This window comes from Chlamydotis macqueenii, chromosome 2 (assembly GCF_036417535.1).
Source record: "Chlamydotis macqueenii isolate bChlMac1 chromosome 2, bChlMac1.mat, whole genome shotgun sequence".
NCBI classification, from domain to species: Eukaryota; Metazoa; Chordata; class Aves; order Otidiformes; family Otididae; genus Chlamydotis; species Chlamydotis macqueenii.
In genome coordinates, this window is record NC_141557.1 from 124,340,571 (window position 1) to 124,361,086 (window position 20,516).

The 20,516-nt window shown below is 38.2% G+C and overlaps 1 protein-coding gene across 2 annotated transcripts in view; it reads right to left on the reverse strand.

Annotated features, from left to right (window-relative positions):
- Nucleotides 1-511: 511 nt before the first annotated feature.
- Nucleotides 512-20,516, reverse strand: part of CA8 (carbonic anhydrase 8 (inactive)) — a 48,390-nt gene continuing 28,385 nt past the window's right edge. Inside the window, exons 7-9 of one of the 2 annotated variants that reach the window (XM_086740851.1) lie at nt 18,340-18,452; nt 12,792-12,964; nt 512-2,787 (exon numbers count right to left, since the gene is read on the reverse strand). In XM_086740851.1, the coding sequence (XP_086596977.1) occupies nt 12,830-12,964; nt 18,340-18,452 (248 nt within the window). In that variant the 3' untranslated portion in view covers nt 512-2,787; nt 12,792-12,829. The remainder of the gene's footprint in view (nt 2,788-12,791; nt 12,965-18,339; nt 18,453-20,516) is intronic. The other variant, XM_086740852.1, reaches the window with a different exon arrangement.

The window sequence follows — 20,516 nt, forward strand, 5'->3', positions numbered from 1 at the left end:
ATGTGGAACTCTAATTGGAGAGTGGCAGAGCCTCGCCACACTCAATAAAACCTCTCATGGGTGCAGTGTAACTGAAGTAATACACAGAGTCCCCTTCCTGCAAATTCCTCCCTGCGGACTCCTACCGAAACCAGAAAGACTAATTTAACTTTTCCCAACACATCACAAATGTAGGCTGGCCAGTCTGGTGTGTTTTGTGAATGAATTTGTTGTCATAATTAGATCTGGTTTTAAAGAGAAAATACTGTGGGTTTTTTTTCTCTTTCAAAGCCAAGCCTAGGAAAAAAAAAAAGTCTGACAAAAGTTGAGACAAATTTACTAACCTCAATTCCTCAGTAGTAGAATTTGTGCAACTAGAAGTTCACTGCACAAGGCAATGCAGGAAAGAACAGCAAACACAGGGAGGGGGCACAGGAAAGAGAAATAATGGACTTCAATTTTTTGGTGGAGACATTACATCATTTGCTTTGCAATGTATCTGTACTTCACAGCCAGAATAATGTCAGCCAGCTCCAAGATAAGGAACATGTTTATTTAGAGAATAAATCTAGTTCAGATTTCATCATAATGTCAATATTTGCCATATTAATACTACAGCTCCTCTCAGTTAATACTCAGTAGTTAATATGTTGTGTGCAAAGGGAAAAGATCTTTGAAATGAGATGTGCATATAACCTGGGAATTGCCAGGTTTGGAACATGGTTCACTTTGCTTTTGGAGGGTTCCTCCATTGCTGGGTGCAAGGAGATAGGAACAGGTCTTCAATTAGCAGAAATCAGTGGACTTCCACCTCGTAGGGCTTTGTTTGGGGGTATTTTTTTCAATATTTTAGTGCCAAGTATGACAACTAGGACAAATTATCAGACTCCTCTCAAAAACTGCGGACAGTCCAGCCTGGCCATTGCAGCAGTTTATGCAGAGACACCTCCATGCCCTATGGCAAGATGTGGGCCAGTGGAAGGCCAGGGTCTGGTGACCAGTGTCTTGGGGATGGGCTCTGCCTGCAGCTGCCTGGCGAGTCATTGCTGGAAGTAGAGGGGCAGCAGCCAGCAAAGCTGCTACGTGGACATCAGGGAAGTACTGGGGACATTGCAGATGGAAAGCACTGGAATCTCAAACCCTTTGACTAGATAATGGCATTATACTTCATGAAATTTGGGCAGAAGGTGGAGAGTGACTTCCTTAAACATAACCCCAAGAAACGCAAGTTTCTGTAGACCCAAAGAGTAATTGGGTCTACAGACCCAATTGCTACTCTGCTAAGCCCAAAATAAACAGAATACTTCATGGTGGGTTGCTTATTGTACATTTTCTACACATTTATTGCAAGGTATTCGGTCAAGGGCAACCGTGTGTCTCTCCAAAGCAAGCGCATTTCTGCAGCACACACAGCTATGAACAGATGAAGTGGTCAGCAGTAACCACTCCCCCTCACCCAGCTCACATGCGGTGTGTGGGTTTGTCCTATTGTTTCTGCTGTCCCTAACACACACATAAACAACTCGGAGAATTCGTAACTCATTATTCAGCAGCAGCTCTCCCCAGAGCCCTTGAAGAGGTGGATTAAGCACGCCTTCTGACACTGCATTTACCATTACCTGGTGATGACTTTGTGATTGATGACTCTAGGATCTGCCCCAGCAGAGTAACCTCCCCTTTGTGAACCCTGGCCTTGCATCTCCATTGTGCCTCTGCCTGGAGCTTGCCTCCAGCGTCCAGCGTTCTTCCACTCACATAGGTCTCTGCATAAACTTGCCCTCCTCATGCTAGTAAAGTGGACTTCACTGGTAGCTATGGTGATCAAAGCTATTGCCCACCACATCATTGATTCCATCCTTCAGATCTTTGGTGTTTTGCAGGAATCAGAAGCTATGAGCTTGACTAGCTGGCTTAGACTACCGTTCCCTCATCTGTTCTGTCAGATGCGTCATGTGTGGCCCGGTGTGGCAATCCCCATGCTGTGCAGTGAGCTCAGGACACGCAGAGCAGGTCCTCGGACCACCATCCTCAGCAACGTACAGAACAAACAGAACTGTCATAATTCACAGGAGAACAAAGGCTGATCATTTTCTGCCTGAATTGAACATTTCTTTGCAAACTTCCATGACTCACCAAGCAGAAAATAATCCAGATGATTTTGTTTATTGTTATACCGGTTAATTTTCCTTGTTTCAAAATTGTCATTTATTTCAGTAAGGTTCCTAGTAATGCAAATGCTATTCAGCTTATTCAGATAAACCACGTTAAGTGCATAGGCTTGGCAGAGAAGTGCTCCTTTCTGCCCAAAAATTAATTCTGAATTTGTATAATATTCTCTGTGAACAAACAATGTTTTTATTAGCTTTACAGAATGCACTTCCCCTCTACAGAAAAGATGGTTTACTGACAGCACAAGAGATGACATGGAATAAAATAAAATCTAACATTCAAAACAATAATGAGTATTTCTATATATTAACATTCATACCAAGCTTAAAATTAGTACTGTTTGGATCACAGACCACTATTGAATGCTATGGCAAAGAAACTATATAAGCAATGGTAATTACCATTTTAAAATAGTTAACAGTGTGAATTGGAAGATTTAACGTGTTTTCTTCTTTTAATGTACAGCTCCATTCCCAGAATTTCACTGGACCGTGCGGACAGACCAACTGTCACAGCTGTCTATCAGGGCTGAATTAGATGAGGAGAAACAATACAGGCTTTGTGGTTCAACTGAAGTAGCAGGCTCAAAAGTTTCCATTTCTCATCCGAGGGCACTGTGGGAGCATTGTCTTCCCCTCTCTGAAAAGAGAATGGAACAATTATGTTACTGAAATTCCTCCACAGTGGGTCTGAAAGACTGTTTATGTCCAGGCAGGGAGACAGGGAAAACTAAAAGCAGGGATTTCGTGACAGCAGGTGGGGGCAGTTTCAGGGTATATACTTCAGTGACATAATGGTCCTGATTCTTCTCTTTTAGGGTAAAGCCAGTGCTGGAAGATTTACTAGCAATGAAGGAAATGGCAATAAAAATGCAAAGTTAAATGCAGTGGTAAAATGATTGACTTGAAACAAAGCTTTACAATTGGCTTTCTGAATCAATCAGATAATTGATTCTAATGTGGAGAGCATGGCAGTAAACTAGAAAGGAAAACATACTAGTCACAGAGAATTTTTTACCATTTATTATTTTAGGGGCCCTATCAAGTGAAGTGCTGAGTACGCAGCTCTCATTGCAGTCAGGTGGGCTCAGGACATGCAAAGCAATCACCCAATTGTCCCTCCTAATAGCAGTAACATTCCTATTCATTAACAGCAGAGATAAATCAATACTTGTTTTCACGCAAACACATACTCATGTGCTTCAGCATAACCTTAGGAAATCAGCCGCTCAGGATGCCCCAGTGCTCTGGTTCAGAAGCAGTAGGTATGAGAGCGCCAAACCATTTCATTTTGTTGTACTAATAATCTCATTTTGTCCTGAGGTTATTTTAGTGCTAACTATAGCTCAGTACATACACGTAAAAAATCCCTAAGTGCTTGGGTGCAAATGGTCACCTGGGGCTACAACTGCTTGCAGGATCAACAGGTCTCTAGAGAGTTTCCACACTTTTTCTTGAAGAGGAAGGGAGTGTAGAGGTTGTCAGTTACCAGCAGGACTATGAAGAAGTCAGTGTCTACCCACAAGACAATCTGTGCCATGATTTCCATGTGCTCCCTGGTTATCATCCAATATCCTCAAAAGTCATGATGTCTGGTACCAGGATCATTTGATGGTCAACTTGAAGAACTTTCTACCAGTTGCCTTCTAAGGGAGCCGTAAGCCCTCCACAGAGTGGCTGGTTTTAGCCACAGTCACACTTTATGTAACAAGGGATTCACAATTCTTCACAGGGCTTGGTATAAAGGTGTAACATAAAATAAAACCAAAAAACGTTCTCCATCACTGGAAAAACTCTTGGCATGTTTCTCAGTGGAGTGCAGGGACCAGCCTCCTCCCTGCTGTGAACATAAAGGTTCCTCTTGCATGGACAGAAGATACTGGATTAGGGAATTAGACTGAAAAATCTGAGTGAGTAAGCTCAAAAGAAATAAAAATCTTTGTGTTCTTAAAGTTCTGTGTAGGTAAACTAATGCTGTGACACAGTGACACTTTCTCAATCTCAATTAGTGCTAAACTAATTAACAAAATTGTTTTATACACTGCAATGAGTAGTAGCTCTCTTCTTTCTTGGATAATCCCTGGTGTGATGTAAGGGTGATTGAGTATCTAATTACTCCATTATTGAATGTACATTTTGTACATTTTTCACTAGTTCAAGCTTAATGCTTTTGGTCCAAAAATCAAAGTCAGTGAAATTAAGTTGAACTGGGATTTGGGCAGCTATTGTATTAATGGATTACTTTTGGAAAGGAGCCTAATTACAAGCCAGTCTGAAGATTTCAGTTGTGTTTGCTATAGAAATACTTAACATATTGTCTGATAAAAGACTGATTGTATGTATCTGTAGTGTTGTTACTTGTTTGTACCCTTTGTTCTTGTTTAAGAGTAATTCTTCTACCATGCTAAATTAATAGCACTGTTCCATAATACATGTGGCCAAGTAACACACTATTCAGGCTAAAGGTTTATGTAGATATGAAAATACCTTCTTCTCTTATTCTTCTGAAATGTTTTTGGAAAGGTAATATTTGAACTACAATTCTACAAATGGACAGGTGTATTTTAATCAGAAAATTGCCTAGATGCCTTGCTTGTTTATAGATTATATTTCTGACTCTGAAATTTCCTTTGCTTGGGTTGAGTCCTACATATATTAAATAGAATCCCATTGCTTCTAGTGGAATCCTCTACAGATCAGAGAAACATCCCCAGTGCCATAAAGTGTAAATACCTAGGAAATCTGAGAGCTATTCTCATGATACCCATGTTTTTTTAAAAAAAAGAAATATTAACAAGGTCAATCAAAATTCAGAAATCACCCTCAGAGTGTTAAAAAAATCATTATATTTCCAAGAATATTTATTTCTAATTCTTTCATATAATAATTTTATGTACTTAGATTCCTCACAGAGAAAAATTTTTATTGTACGAAACAGGGATAAATGCAAGACTATAACTTTATGTCAGAAACAAGGAGCAGCGACAGGTGCAAAGATAGGGCCAAGTTGGTATATTTTTACGAACCAAAGGTCCCAATGTTCCCACAGTAACAGACAGAACACATTTAAAAGAGAAGATATAAGAAAACTTCAGTGAAAAGGATTATTTTTCAAAGTCTTCCAAAGTGCTGAAAAAGTGCAAATAAATGGACTATGGAGGAATGAAATAGGATGGCCATGATAATATTCCTTTCCATCTGATAGGAAGGAAACAAACAAGATGCCTCAATGTAGTAGCCTTAGGTCAAGATCACTACACAAGATAAAAAATTTTCTTCCACTACTTAAAAGTAGTCAATCTGCTTTCTGGAGAGCTTTTCTACCTCTTTTGTCTTGCCATATTCCTTACCATTATTGTCTCAAACAATGTCTCTACTTTTTCCCTTGTAGAAGCATCTTGCCTTCTCCTTAACACTAGGTTAAACCAAAAAGTTTAAGAGTTTAAAACAAATCAAAGAACAGGGGTGGCAAAACCACTTTAACACTGACTACACATTACCATTATCCTATACCTTCCTAAAAACAGGACATGAAAGTATAGTCAGACATGGATTCAGAGTGTCTCAGAAAAGAGAACTGACTACCTTATGAATCCTTATCTTTCCTGAAACACTTTGCACTCTTTCCATGAAAAGGTCACGATTTATTGAGTCTACATCTAGTTCTGTGGGCTTTTAACAACATATAGCTAACTAAAGTGTACCTTTGTTTCTCTTGAGCTCTGGGGATGCATAAAAATCTTTTTAAAATTACAGTAAGTTTTGCTTTATAGCAGTGCTCTGTCATGAACTGTGGTGTTACTCATAAAAAGTTGCTAATAACAATCACTGCTGCCATTGTCTTCCTTGAGTGACAACAATCAGTTATAAAAACATTTCCAGTAAGCCAAATAACTTTGTCTGTTTTTTTGACTACTTATTTTCAAAACATCGCTGTGTGCTTAGCCAGATTTTATTTGCCTACTTTAATTGCATTGTTTTCATTTATAAGAAAGAATTAGAATCACAAATTCTATAACTACCTGGATCCTCCATTCCAATGGAGTAATAATGTTCTGCTTAAAAATCTCTGTGTGATTTCATCTAGGTAAAACAGAGTGCACTCCCACTGTCTAACATGTACAACCTTGCCAAAGAAGGAATGCATATTGCAGGCTTTCTTCTCTGCCTGTGGTCAGACACATGTACCTGTATGTCCTTCTAATATCCATGACATTTGAGAGCTGTTACACTACTACATTTTACACACACTAATCTAGAGTCTCCATATTTAAAAAGAAAACCAGCTATAGTTTTATGAAAAATTATTTAAGCTTTCTACTATTTGGCCTCACCACTAATTTGCAGCATTTTTTCCCCATAAATGAAAATAACATGGTGGAGGTTCAGTGTGTGTTCACACTCTAGCTTTTCTGTTGAAATTGCCAATAAACATGCTGTGATGGTGGGTTTTATGACAGGCGCCCCCAGCTACATTATCGCTTCCCAAGTAGCAGTGTACAAACCATACACAGCTTATGGTAAGCAGCTGGAAATTATACTCTCAAAATGCTTTCCATAAAAAAAAGATGATGATACCAACACATTCTGGATAGCAAAGAACGTGTGATGCTGATAGAGAGTCACAGGTCAAGAAATCTGGGAGCCTGTGTCAGCATGAAGTATCTTATTTGAAGCACAAGCAGGAGTCTGCTTCCTAAGCAACCTTGCGATTTTTTAGCTTTAAAAATGAACCACACTATTTTGTTTCTTCTTTGCTGCTTCTTTACACGCTAATGGGTTTCAACTGTTTTCCATTCCTCCACCGATGTTTCTGCATTTCTAAGAAGAGCTCAGTAAAGGATTGAAAAAGGACAATTCCAACATGGCACTCATTCTGGAAACAGCTACAACTCAAAATGGTTTTATTCCTCATTTTGGGCTTGATCATTCCCTGCACTGATGCTCTGGCCTGGACACAGCATAAATTCCTACCACAGTAGGACCAGTCTATGACTTTTGGGCTGCCTGTGGCTACCAAATCTCTAAATTGTGGCTCCTGTGTCAGAAGAGCACAAGGAACAAAGGTGTTCTGTTATTCACTAGTTTGAATCCTCAAGAGCGTCAGTGTTAGGCTGTCATTACAGGGTTAACTTACAATCTCAGTGCACAACTCATTCCCTGCTATTACAATGAAATAGTGGGAAGCAACCTGAAAAGGCACCATCTTTCAGCCATTCTTGAAGCTCTTTGTCCCCTGAACACTCCCAAAAGTTTTGGTATGTTTCCAGTAGGTGTCCAATTATGGTCTATGGCTCACAAGCCACTCTGTGGCCCCTCTGTTCTGTAGTCCTGCACTCAAACGTATGAATGTTCACCAGCCCTCCGAAGCGGCAGCAGAATGTTGGGCACTGTACATAAGCTCTTAAAAACAGGAGAACAATAGTTGGTTTTGCTGATAACATGAAGCTGAGTTTCTTTCAAAGACAAACTTAACAATTAAACCAACAACCTTTTAAGCACAAAACCTAAACTCATGGAGACACAATGACTGATGAAAAATCACTTGGTGAGAAGCAGCGAAAACACTCATATTTCATCAAATCTAGGAAATTGGTGTTTGTATTTCTAAAGAACCAGTGTTGATAATCTTTGTGCCATTTTTTTTAAACCAGGAAAAAGAAAAGAATGGTCATAGTAGCCTAATGATGCATGGCTGCTGAAAGCTTACTCCAGCTCTGGATCTACACAACAGGAAAGCATAAAATCCCCAAGTGTTGGAACTTTCGCAGAGCAACCTGTTTGTGAACTTCAGGAACTACACAGGCTACTAGTAAACTGAGAGTAAAGGCATGTATTGACTGGTAACATAAACCTCCATTCCAATGCAATGTTCACTGAGATCCGCTTAGGCAAATAAATGCGGATCATAGCATCACTCTTACCTCCATTTCTCAAAGGCAGGGCACAGCTCCATAGCTCACTCTGTATTTGAATCTCCCCTCATTTTCTAAAATCTAGTCACCATACAATGTGCAATGCCACAAAGAGGGGAGCGCACCACTACCTGTTCAGTACTGGCTCATTCCCACTGGCAACGCTCATCCCTCATCCAGTGTCCTACGGGAAGGGCAGCACAGTTTTGCTGCCACAAGAGCAGCTCAGCAGCTTCAAATAATTTGCACTATCTGCTCACTAAACGCACCAGGTACAGTCACCACATTGCCCTCTCTCCTTACTGTGAAAGTAATGCTGTGCCAGTTTCTGCTTGTCTGCTCAGACCTCTCAATATCACGCAGTCTCCGCAGTATCAGGCATGCAGTCGCTGTTCCTCCCACCCTCCTTCCTTTTCCTCAGGCCTAGCACAACCGTGGTATTTTAATGATGTCATTTATTTTTGTTCCTCTAATCTTGCATGTGCAACTAGGAAAACAGTAGTTGTATTAAGAATGGGTTTTAATCCAAACTAATTTCTGCTATCATAATTGACAGGACATTGGATAAACTTGCAGCTACTTACAATTGGAGTTTTTGAATCAGTCGCAAAAAAAAAGGTTCAAGACAACTGGAGTAATATATATAGGTAGACGGAGTAGATACAAGCCATCATCACACTTGGAGGACAATTCTTTATTTATGGATACAAAATAAATTAAGTTGTGTCTGGGATGTGCACTTTTGAGACAGCATATTGGAGATCAAATTCTTTAGTTTATTAATTATGCGCAGTGGAAAGTAATTTAAGCGTTTCACTTTCAAAAGAAAATACTCTTTCAATACTATTTTAGCAAGTTATTTTTTAGAACTAGATCTTACTGCCTTCTATTAGAAGAACCTCATTGATTTCAGTGACTTCTGTACCAGGCACTTAGTTGACCTCCTCTTAGTAAATGGGAGCAATGTCATTTAACTATCCTATGCATGAAATTGTGTTTATACATCCTGATTTATAAAGGGATGAAGGCATGCAGGTGTGCCATACTGAATTTAGTATCACTATCAATTAAAGCTCATATTCGAGTGTTTCAAATCAGACACCTTGCTCATCCACAGATAAAGCCGTTCACTGATGTAATACAGGAGAAAGGCATGTCTATCAAATCAGCTGCATGTAAAGCAACGAGGATTAAAGAGAGGGTAATAAATCCATTGGAAACCACAAATGATGCTGTCTTCAGTGAAGAATACACTACTGAAAAAGTACTTATCCATCAGGTAAGACGGCAAGCCCAAAAATAAAATAACCGGCTGGAAAACTCATAACTCACACGTTTTGAAACAGCGAGTCAAGACTCAAATTGCCAATAAACTAGCCTTTAATAAAATGGAAGACTGATGTTTTTTCTTATTTGATTTCTAGGAGTGGTAGTATTTGTTGTCCTCACTGATAAGCTTTGCTGTATAACAGTAAGAATTACAAATCTTTTTCAAAGATCACCTGAGATTATCAAGAAATAGCTTGATGCCTATAGCATGAGCTCTGAGTCAGGTATGACATATCAAAAAAAAAGCAGCGGTAACACTGAGGAAGTCACAATGTTATCCTTTCTGTCTTTCCTTTTAGAAAAGTTTCTGGGAGTCCTGGTAAACAACAAGTTCAACATGAGCTGGTAATGCACCCACGCCACAAAGGCGGCCACAGCCTCCTGGGCTGCGCTAGGAAGAGCATTTCCAGCAGATGGAGGGAGATGGCCCTTCACTTCTACTCAGCACTGATGAAACACCAGGAGTACTGGGTCCAGTTCAAGGTTCCCCAGTTCAAAAGAAACATGGGCATACTGGAGTCAGACCAGCAACGGGTCACAAAGATGATTAAGGGATAGGAGCACCTGTTATGAAAGGACAGGCTGAACGAGTTGGAACTATTTAGCCTCAAGAAGATATGTTTCAAAGGGGTTCTCATCAATGTGTATAAATACTTTATGAGAACAAGTATAGAAGATGGCCTCAGACCCTTCAGAAGAGGCAATGAGTACAAACTGAAATAGAGGAAATTTCATTTAAAATTAAGAAAAATCTTTTTCCCTGCAAAGGTGGTCAAACACAGGTACAGGCTTCTCAAAGAGGTTGTGGAGTCTTCATCCTTAAAATATTCAAAATCCAGCTGGACACGGCCCTGAGTAACCCACTGTAATTAACGGTGCTTTGAGCAGAGGACTGGACTAGTAGATCTCCAGAGGCATCTTCCAACTGCAACTATACTGTGATTCTATTGTTCTTCACTGTCTAAAACTGAACTAAACTTTTTCGCCACAGCAATATTCAGCCAATGTCAGCAGTCCAGCTTAAGGACAATTACTCATTCCTATGAATGAGGGAAGGTGTCTTTTCTGAGGATGTCTGAGGTCTGTGTGAGGAGCTACTGTCCCTCAACACCTTCCTCCTGGAGACAACTCTGTGAGGAAATCACTACAAAGTAGGTAGAATTGTTTTCTTCCCTTTCTCTCTCTTTGCATAGAAGAAAGGTGACCAAACCCACATGATTTCTTTTCACACTTCATATATCTACTTTCCAGCTCCTCAGATACAAACTCAATAGCAAGGATATATTGTGAACCCGTGATGGGTTCAGTGCTATTTGGACTGATGCGTCCAAAATGAAAAGAAGATCCAGCCAAAGGAATTTCTGATCAATGATTCCATCAGGTGTAGAAAGCTAAGTGCCACATCTCCTGCGGGCTACACAGTGCTAGGAGTCACTGTTCTTTCTCAGTGCTTGAGAGTCCATAATTAGCATAGTCCTACAGTAAGGACTATCATTTTGCATTATCAATTCCATCATTTAGGAATTAAAACTGCAGATTATTTTGTGAAGTATGGTCAAGATAAAATCTCATTATTTAAAACAAATCTTTATAAGTATTGACAAATGTAATAAAATTTCAAAGATGAAAGCAAAAGGGAAATTTTTACATTTCAGTTTCAGCATTGGAAAGGAAACTCTTTCATACTTAAAATTCAAACTTAGCGTGTCAAGTAATTTCACTGTTACAGACTTGAACTACCTGCACTGGGCTGAGGGCATTATTCACGCTCCGAGAAAAACTGTACTTTAATATTGCTATGATTTTCCCAAGCAATTTTTATGCAGAAGCTGGGATGAATTTGAAACATCCATTTCAAGATTAAAGTGACAACATTTGGTGGCTTCAGAGAACCATGTAATAGAGAATTTGGCTTAGGTATGTGCCCATAATTAAATATGGGAATGAGAAAACAATATTAATAAAAGGACCAATGTTTTGCTTTCTTTGCTTGACTTCTAGGATGTTTATATTAAATAGGGCTATAAAATACAAATAAACACTTACTTCAAAAATGTTTAGATGCATATTGGATGCTTAAGCTATATGGAAAGATCACAACATTACTGGCCACTGTCCAGTCCATTTATTTAATTTCTGTCACATGCAGAAGGAAAGATAATCTTTGCACGTGATTTTAATGGATCCATTTTTGGAAGTACTGAATTATTAGTCTCTTTTAGGGGTTATCTGCTGCTTGATCATTTGTTAACTTCATATGAAGTTGGGAGCTGGACCCAGAGCATGTTCTGAAGAGGCTTAACTCCACAAGAGAGCCTGATGTGAACTAAGGAGTTCTACCATTGACCTAGACAGGGCAAGAATTTAATGTACAAATAAATGTCCTTACCCAAAAGTGTGTATGAAAAACTTTTCAGCAGGATGCTTCCAGGTGAAACTCTGGATGAATTGGTTCTCCTATGAGCACATGGCTTTGAAGAAATGTGCAGACAGAAAAACTGTTGTTTTTATATAATGGGTTCTACTGGTAAAATAGCGTAACGAGGAGTACACAATCTTTTTATTATTTAAATAAAGTCTTTTGTAGGATATTGGATGAAAAGTTTTAATATGTTAAAAAGTAGCAGGATGTATGAAAGAAAGCAAGTGAACAGATTCATCCTTTTCTTTAAGACTTCCTGGATTAGCTGTCCTACTATTTGTATCAAGGTGGGGTCACTTCATTACAAAATCAACCATAAATGTTGGTGTCTTGACTACTACTATTTTGACGAATGACACATGAAAAATTAGCCATGGCAGAAGTTTCCAAACCAGATTCAGTCTGGTTGGGAAATAAAGGTATTGTAAAGCAGGAAGAAATGAAAAAAAAAAAAAAGAAATTGAGAATTAAAGGCCTCCTCCCAGAACTACTATCCTAGTTTTTAATATATAACACTAGAAAGACTCACCAATGACTGGTCTTCTAAAAACACAGTAAGACATCAAGCAGTGAACCTCAGTAATTGGGGAAATCCATCTCATAATGTAGGCACACTGTGCTGTTGCTTACTGCACAGTAGGAGAAATTTGAAGCTACAAGAAGTAACTGTGATCTAACTGTGCGTGATCCGCTGCCTACGGAATTCAATACAAATTTTTCAGGTCACTAAATCACATATTAGGTTCCAGCCACTAAAGAATCTAATAGGTAGCCAAACTATTACAACCACTAAAGAACCAATAGTAACCAAATTATTATACCACAAGATAAAATAAAAATAGTAGTGTCAAAATTTGCAATTGTGACAGTGTATCATAATACTAGCTGCAATGAACTTAGTGCATTTTCCCCTTTAGTTAAATCTCCCCTATGAAAATTATTTCAACGTTTTGATTTTTCTGCTAAGCGTTTACTTACCTGAATAAAGATTTATTTTTGTTGTTCTTCCACTTCTGCTACTGAAATGCAGCCCTGATGACTCTATCGCTAAGTGGCTGAGTTGGTCTGAAGTTATCTCCTAGGATTCCATCACAACCCTCTAAAAGTTCTGCACCTTTCACATGTGTCCTCAGTCTACGAAATTCTTCTATCTGAAAGGCAGAAAAACAGACAGAAGGAAGCTGAGATATACTCTTCACTATGGAACTAATGATCAAAATCAGCCTTGTCCAGCCACTTCTGCAGCTTTGAAACTTGGAGTGTTCAGGTACCATATACCAATGTCAATACACATCACTAATAACATTTTAAAATAGTTTTCATCACTCTCAAAAAAATAAGAACTTCTATGCACATGGCAAACTTATCCTTTGCTTTTTCGTAACTCCTTTGAGGATCTATAACCTTCTTAGCCATTGTAGATTACATCCTGCAAATCAACCTCACAGTTGTGACATGACAGTAATCATTCTGATCTTCTTCAAAGAAGTGCATTTCCAGAATAACTTGGTCGACTATAAATTGTTTTGAATTTCTTCCAGTGATTTATATATTGCCTAAAATTGTTGCTTCATAAATAAAAACTATTTCTAAACCAGGAGAGTTCTGAAAAAAACTCCTAGCTTTTGAGGAAGTCTGTTGACATTTTATATGGAAAAATATTTTTTCCAATCTAAACAAAATACCATTTCAAAACTTCTGTATATGTAGATGCTAAGTGTACTTAGAAAATCAAATACAGTAAAAAATCAATATAAAGCATTTTAATTGGTCCAAAACAAATATGTTCCTGGTTTATAGACTCTTTAGATTTTTCTAAATCTAATCTGGTGTAGAGAAAAATGTGAGCAGCTTCTGTCTCCATCCCTGGTATCAGCATCAAGCTCTGTGTGACTAAAAAAAAAAACTAAGAAAATCAATGCATATCTCAACAACATTATATATTATTGTTCAACAGTGCTGTTTTTAAGAGTCTGGTATTTTAAATAAGTAGTTATAACTACTAAAAAAAAATTGTGTTTGTTTTTGCTTTGGCATATTGGTGAGTTATCTTGTCCGGATACAGCAAACCTCCCCTAGCTTGAGCCTTTGTACTTGCACTGGCCCTGTGATGCCTCACTGTCCACCTCAGCTGTAACTTCAAACTGAAGCTAAGCAGAAAGCAAAATGAAGTCTGAAATGTTTAATCATTTTATCATCTAAGAAATAGACGGTGAATTTCTCCATGAAGAACACCCTATGCAGGATTACAGGGAGAAGGCAAGTGTGATTCCAGAATTAAAAGAAATGAGGTAGTAAACAGCAGGTAATGGCATTTTTATTCTTATACTGCCTGCAGAGAATACTTTCTTACTGCAACCTGGAAGACAACTGCCTTCATTGTTGTTTTCCACTCTACAGCAGAATTGATACAGACTTATTTACTTGATTTAGAGGCTAGCTCTGCTCTGCTGTATTTTCCTCAAGAAATAGCATGTTTAGAAATCAACACAGCTAAGATATAAGGCAGCAGCTTAGACTCAAAAGATAAAAAGCAAAACAAACTGTAAAGCTCCTTGAAGGTACTTTTAGAGGCAGATCTCTGTTTTGGAAGATTTTTTTTTAATGTTTATTTAAAGAAAACTGAAAACAAACCCACTACAAGCTTGGAACTGAAAAAGTCATCAGGAATCAAATGCTGGTAAATCGCTGAATGTGTTCTGTAAAGGTACCCTCTTTCACCATCTGAATCAACTCCAGCAAGTCTGAAATAAGTGTAGTTTAGGAAGGAGCATTTTACAAGAATGTGGCTATTGTTTGATCTTTTGAGAATGAGAGACTTCAAACAAACACAGATGAAGGAGAGGGAAGAGCAGACTCTCCACAAAGCTGGCATTTGTGAGCTGTCTCTCACTATAACTACAAATGCTCTGCCCCAATCCCCACAGTGAAATCTTTCTCCAGGAGGTACTCCTCACAAAGCAGCTTTCAGTCTCTTCAGTCAGGAAAGTAGGACTGACCTGATCCTCATGCCTGCACTTTAGTCTTCAGGGAAGTCAAGAATTGCAGCCCTAGGCCAAGGAGCAATTGCTTCTGAGATGACCAGCCTCCTTGTTTGGTCCTTCATATCAAGGTTCAGACCCCCGTGACAGAGACCCTCTATACACATGGTGGTCTGCCTCACTTGTGAGAAGTGGTTCTTTCAGAAGAGGACATCAGCTGAGCTGACACTACTTTCCCCAAAAGTTTTTGCTCACAAAAGCAGTCAACATAGCTCTTGCTGGTCTGTATATTTCAACATCAGACAAGTAAGGATGATAAAAACCAGAAAAGGAGGGCAGGAATATCCAAAAAGAGCACTGCAGGGTGCAGCTTTCCAGACAAGCTGCTTTTCACTATGGTCAGCAATAAACTCCGAGAACCAGATTTGCTAAGCCCTTGTTCTCCAGAGACGAAGAAGTGCTGGAACACTTTATCCAGATCTCACAGAAAGACTCATGAGGGAAATGGCTCTCTGATGGAAATGAAGCCTCATGTCAAAGAAAACCACTTCCACTGAGGAAACAGTACTGGATTCCAGGAAAGCAGATCCTGACACTGCATTCCTGGCTTGCTCTTTTGCTGCCCCCATAACCAACACACTCAGATCCCACTTGCTGAAGTGAGGTGTATATGGAGATGAATCTCCTTTCACTCAACATTGACTTAGATCAGTAGCAAATCAACTCATCAGTTGAACTTTACTATCTATAAACGTCTTCAGCAGAAACAGAAAAAAGGTTCTCTACACTGCAATGGTCAGCCTGTTATGACCCTGCCAAAATAGTTACTTCTCCATTGTTTCAAAATAAGCAAATGTGAAAATATATAGATGTGACCACAAACTAGAATTGCAATTTTATTCATTTTTTCCCTTTATGACCCATAGTTTGTTAAGCTAATCAGTATTGCTATGTTAATTACAGAAAATGAGAATGTGAATTAGTATCTCGTCTCCAATATATTAAGTATCTTCATCAGAGGAAGGCAATAAAACCTATTCAATGTCAGACTGTGCCGTTCTTTATTGTTACTTGTTATTGAACTCAGAAGTTGATTATTTTATAGCCTGAAAAATGAAAATAGAAAGTCTTGAATTTGTCTCTTACCAGCTATAACCACAGAAGCTACTAGTATTTATATAAAGCACTTGAAATTTCATAAGCTGTGTTCATTAGAATCCCACTGAAGAAAGTTCTACAAGTTAATGACACATGTAAAAATAATTTATTTAAAGCCACTAGAAATGCATTTGCACTGAAATCTATGTTTTAATACTACAAGCAGGCTTAATAAAATTAAATGCCTTTACCAGCCTTCCACGGATGATTCAGAATGGTATATGCTATACCACATCCTCTTATTTTCCATAGCCAAAAGCCCTTGCACGTCTGATCTCTCCTCAAAAGGAATCTCTCATAGGTACTCATGCCCATGTGCACAAAAGAGGCCAGATACTTAATTGCAGCCAAAATGTTAACTGCAAGTTAAAATCTTGGCTGTCTAGGTTATAGTAAAATATTCTGGCACCCTCAAAATCTTATTTTGGACATATTGGAAAATTCTGTCTCTTTTTGACTTTAGAATCCCAGAATCACTGTCTCACTTACTTGTCCCCATGTTTAATTTCAATGGATATCTGAAAGCAGTATCTGATGTAAGTAAAATTTCTATTCCACCTTGGAAAAAGTGTTTCATGTTCTTAACAAGTCTTTTCTGTACAACCTTGACTTTAATGTTGCTACATTCCTAACTAGCAGTGAGGATTTTTTTTTCTAATTGATGCTCATCTGTGACAAATACAAAGTATTGTGGATCATATTGGCATAAGTCTGCTCCAAACTCTCCCTCTGCTCCAGTGCCACGTCTCACCTGCACACTGTTGTCAGTGGCAGGGAAAAAGCCCCTCCAAGACTTGTGCATCCTTCATCACTGCAATATTCTTGCTGGATTGGGTTTATACCAGTCAAAGCAACGCAGCAACACAAACCAGCTACCTCTCACCTAAAGAAGGCCATAGTTATGAATCACACTCTTCTCCCCAGGCACTATGGGTCACTTTTTTCTCCAGGCACAATATTCTCTTCTGGAAACTCATCCCCTTCACACCATGTTCCAAAATCTTGTTTTCTTGTGGTAAATGAGTATACAATAATATTAACAAAAATTGCATTTCTATGCTTAATCCCCCTTTCATTCACCCTCTCACCGTCTCCCACCACATGTGGATGGCTTGAACTGTGCTCTCCTCTGTGCACTGACTGGATTAAAAGGGAATAGAGACTACAAAATCTGCACAAAATAAAATAGCACAAAATAAAATATCATACAATGTCTCAGTGTAACAGCTGTGGTCTTCACACTTCTGATTAAGTCCTTTTATTTATCCATACCATGCCTGGACAATCAGCTGCCACTCTATCTTTAAAAGTTATTCTGAATCTAATCATGCCAACAGAGTGCTGTCTCCATTTACTCAGTTAGTAAGCAGCCGTAAGACTTATCCTTTCATAAGCAAATAAACACCAGATTCATGATGGGATATATTTAACTTGCAGCTACCAAATGAATAAGCTTATTGGGAGCTATTGCTTTTATCCTGTGATTAGAACTAGAATTCAGTTTTAATATTAAAAGAAACACTGCCAATTTCAAGTTGTTAAAATTGTTAAAATATTGTGCTGGGATTACTAGCAAAAGTTTAGCTTATTAAAGCTAAAATAATTTAAATCTTAATTTATCACCTTTTATACTTTTTTTCCCTTCTGTTTGTACATGCTTCAGAGCAAGCGATAAAAATTAATGCGTTCAGCTTCAGGGATTCTACACAGTTTCACTTAAATTAAACTCACATTCCTTCAGCTGAGATTCACAGACTGTGGGAGAATATTCATCAGGAGTTTTCATTGTTTTTACTGGGGCTATTTGTAGATTGATTTGAAATGTTTTCTATAGAAAGGCTCACATGACTGTTAGATACAATTTAAAAAAAAAACCACTTTAAAATATATACTTGTGAAATCAAATTCAAATAGGTAGTTTCTATTTGACATTTATTATAAAACAGAATTTTAAAAGAGCAAGATAAGTTAAATATAGTTCAATGCAATATAACTACCCTGTACTATGTTAACATTTTTCATTCTCCAGGACATAGTGTCTCCCTGTGCTTTTTCATTCCTTTAACATCAAAAAAGTAGTGATATTTGAAAGCTTACAATTACAAAGAATTGAATTTCTTTTGCCCATTGACTTCTTTCTTTCTTTTTATTTCAGTTAAATAAAGAATTATTTTAAATGCAGATGATAAATGATAACAAGGTTTTTCATCTCTGACCTTTGCATTGCTTTCAGTGACTCAAAAGGCTTAACCTTTACTTGAAAAGCCATGCACTGATCTAATGGGATCTCCAAGGATAACTGATATAATGTCCTGATATATATATTTGCACGCTATAACCTTTAGCTCATAACCATATTCCAAGGTCACTTCAAGGACAGCTGTTACCTGCACTTGGGACACAGTCAAAGGATAGCGAAATAATATCCAGGTGACACCTTCACTGCAGGGTGGGATGGTCAGAGAGCCTTCATACACCCAGTAGTCACGCAGAAGAGGATCTGAAATTAAAAGAAATGAATTTTAATGACATTAGGGAAGATAATTGTGTCTTTCAATGATGACAGCTTATGATAGCTTGCTCATACGATGAAGTTAGTACGGAGTACGCTATGGTGTGAATTTATAACCTGTCAACCACTGTCCACTACTTTCTCATGTGAATGTACATGAGCTTGTGGTCATTATATGACAGTAACTTCCCCCTGCAGATGAGTATTTTAAAGATGAAAACGCCACTGTATAGATGTGAAAACTAATATGCACAACTCCTTAAACTACCACAGCAAATAAATAATATGGTGGGAAAGAACTCCTGTTGAAGGCCGAGGGGCTGTGGTGATCAAATTTTAACTGATTTTTGCATTTAGGATACATCTCAAGGATGAATTTATTTCATCTTTTAGAAAAATTCAGTGAAAACAGCTCAAGTCAAACTTTTCAGTTTGTAATTCCAGTGACATTTGTTGAGATGCACTGGTGCCTCCTAGCTTTAAAAAACTGAGTTGAATGTCACAGGGGAAAAAATCAAGGTTTATTTAAGAATAAACTTATTTTAATAAGTTTATAAACTTATTAACAGGTTTATAAATAACTGTTAGAAAAAAACAGTCGTCTTTCATGACAATGTACAATGGTTTGTTGAAGCTTTTACACACAACATGTTTGATTTTAATTATTCTGATTTTAAATTCTCAAAGATTCCAGTCACATTGCACTTTGTAAGTGAGCCTACACAGGGCCTTCCTTTGCTGCTGTAGGCCATACTCACAAATTACTCCCTGACACAGCTTAAGTACGGAGAAGAAACTGCTTGACTGTAAAAGAGGGGATAAGAAACAAATCTAGAGAGGAACTGGAGACAAAAGGTGGTTAATCACGACATGGAGAACTAGGGGGAACGTTGTGACTAGCTTCACAAGGACAGAATGAAAGACTGGAAATGAATAAATTTGCTTGGTTGACCCAACCTGTTACTGCCATTTCACTACTAGCTCAGAGGAATATCAATAGAATTAAATCTTGCTAATGAAGCCTGTGATTGTCAGTGAATGGTTTTTACTGCAATTTTCTTTCTCAGTTAGGGAATTACATAGCAAATCCATTGAAAGCTAGTTGCATTATCAAACATCCAAAAGTTAAGAACTGCAAGAATTAATTCAGCCCATCCTGTGCATGCACTGTGACACTCTTTTGTTATATAGGCACATATGTCTTTTCTAGAGAACCTTTCCTCATTTACTTGCAAAGAAGGATGAGTTTCTTTTGAAAAGCATCTAACAACATCTGGATTTCTCAGTACAATATGTAGTCCTCAGTCTTCTTTTTCCCATTCTATTCAAATCCTGCTTGTTAGAAGGACTACATTTTCTCAGTTTTCATATTTCTAATGCACTCATTTCTTCAGTGCCTGAGTGCTTCACAAACATTAATTACTTTATCCTTCCAACAGTTCAGTGTGGTGAGGAAGGACAAACTACTCCCACACTTCGAAGCTGGAGAACTGAGGCACAGAGAAGTTAAGGTCAAATGCATCTATTCATTTGAGGTGTTCAATATGAGATGCTTAGAACCTGATTTCTCAGAGTAGTTAACTTTCTATAGCACTTAATGCAGTCAGAGCACTGCTCCCATTGACTTCAGTTGGAGGTGTAAGCACTCAGCACTTCTGCAAATCAGACCCCATGATCTCAAGTCGGGCACCTAGAAAATGAGGAACACATAGTTAGAGATGACTTATGAAAATTTTGGTTTATGCGACTTGATCAGCATCAAACAGGAACTGTGAGACAGGGGTCCTGTGAAAAATAATTTATGGTCACGCAATTAAAAGATGTTTTATAACGCATATGCATGAAAGGGTACAGGCAGCCTTAATTCCTGCAGTTCCTAATTGCTGAGGACTTGACTTTGCAACCTAAACAATATCCTTTTGATAGAATTAATATAGTTTAATGTAGATCTAGATCACTTTGGAAATTTAAAGGTCTTGGCACTACCACACAGAATTTAGCTCAGAAGGATTTCTTCCAGAAACTTCAATTTCTACAAATGCACTTTTTAAA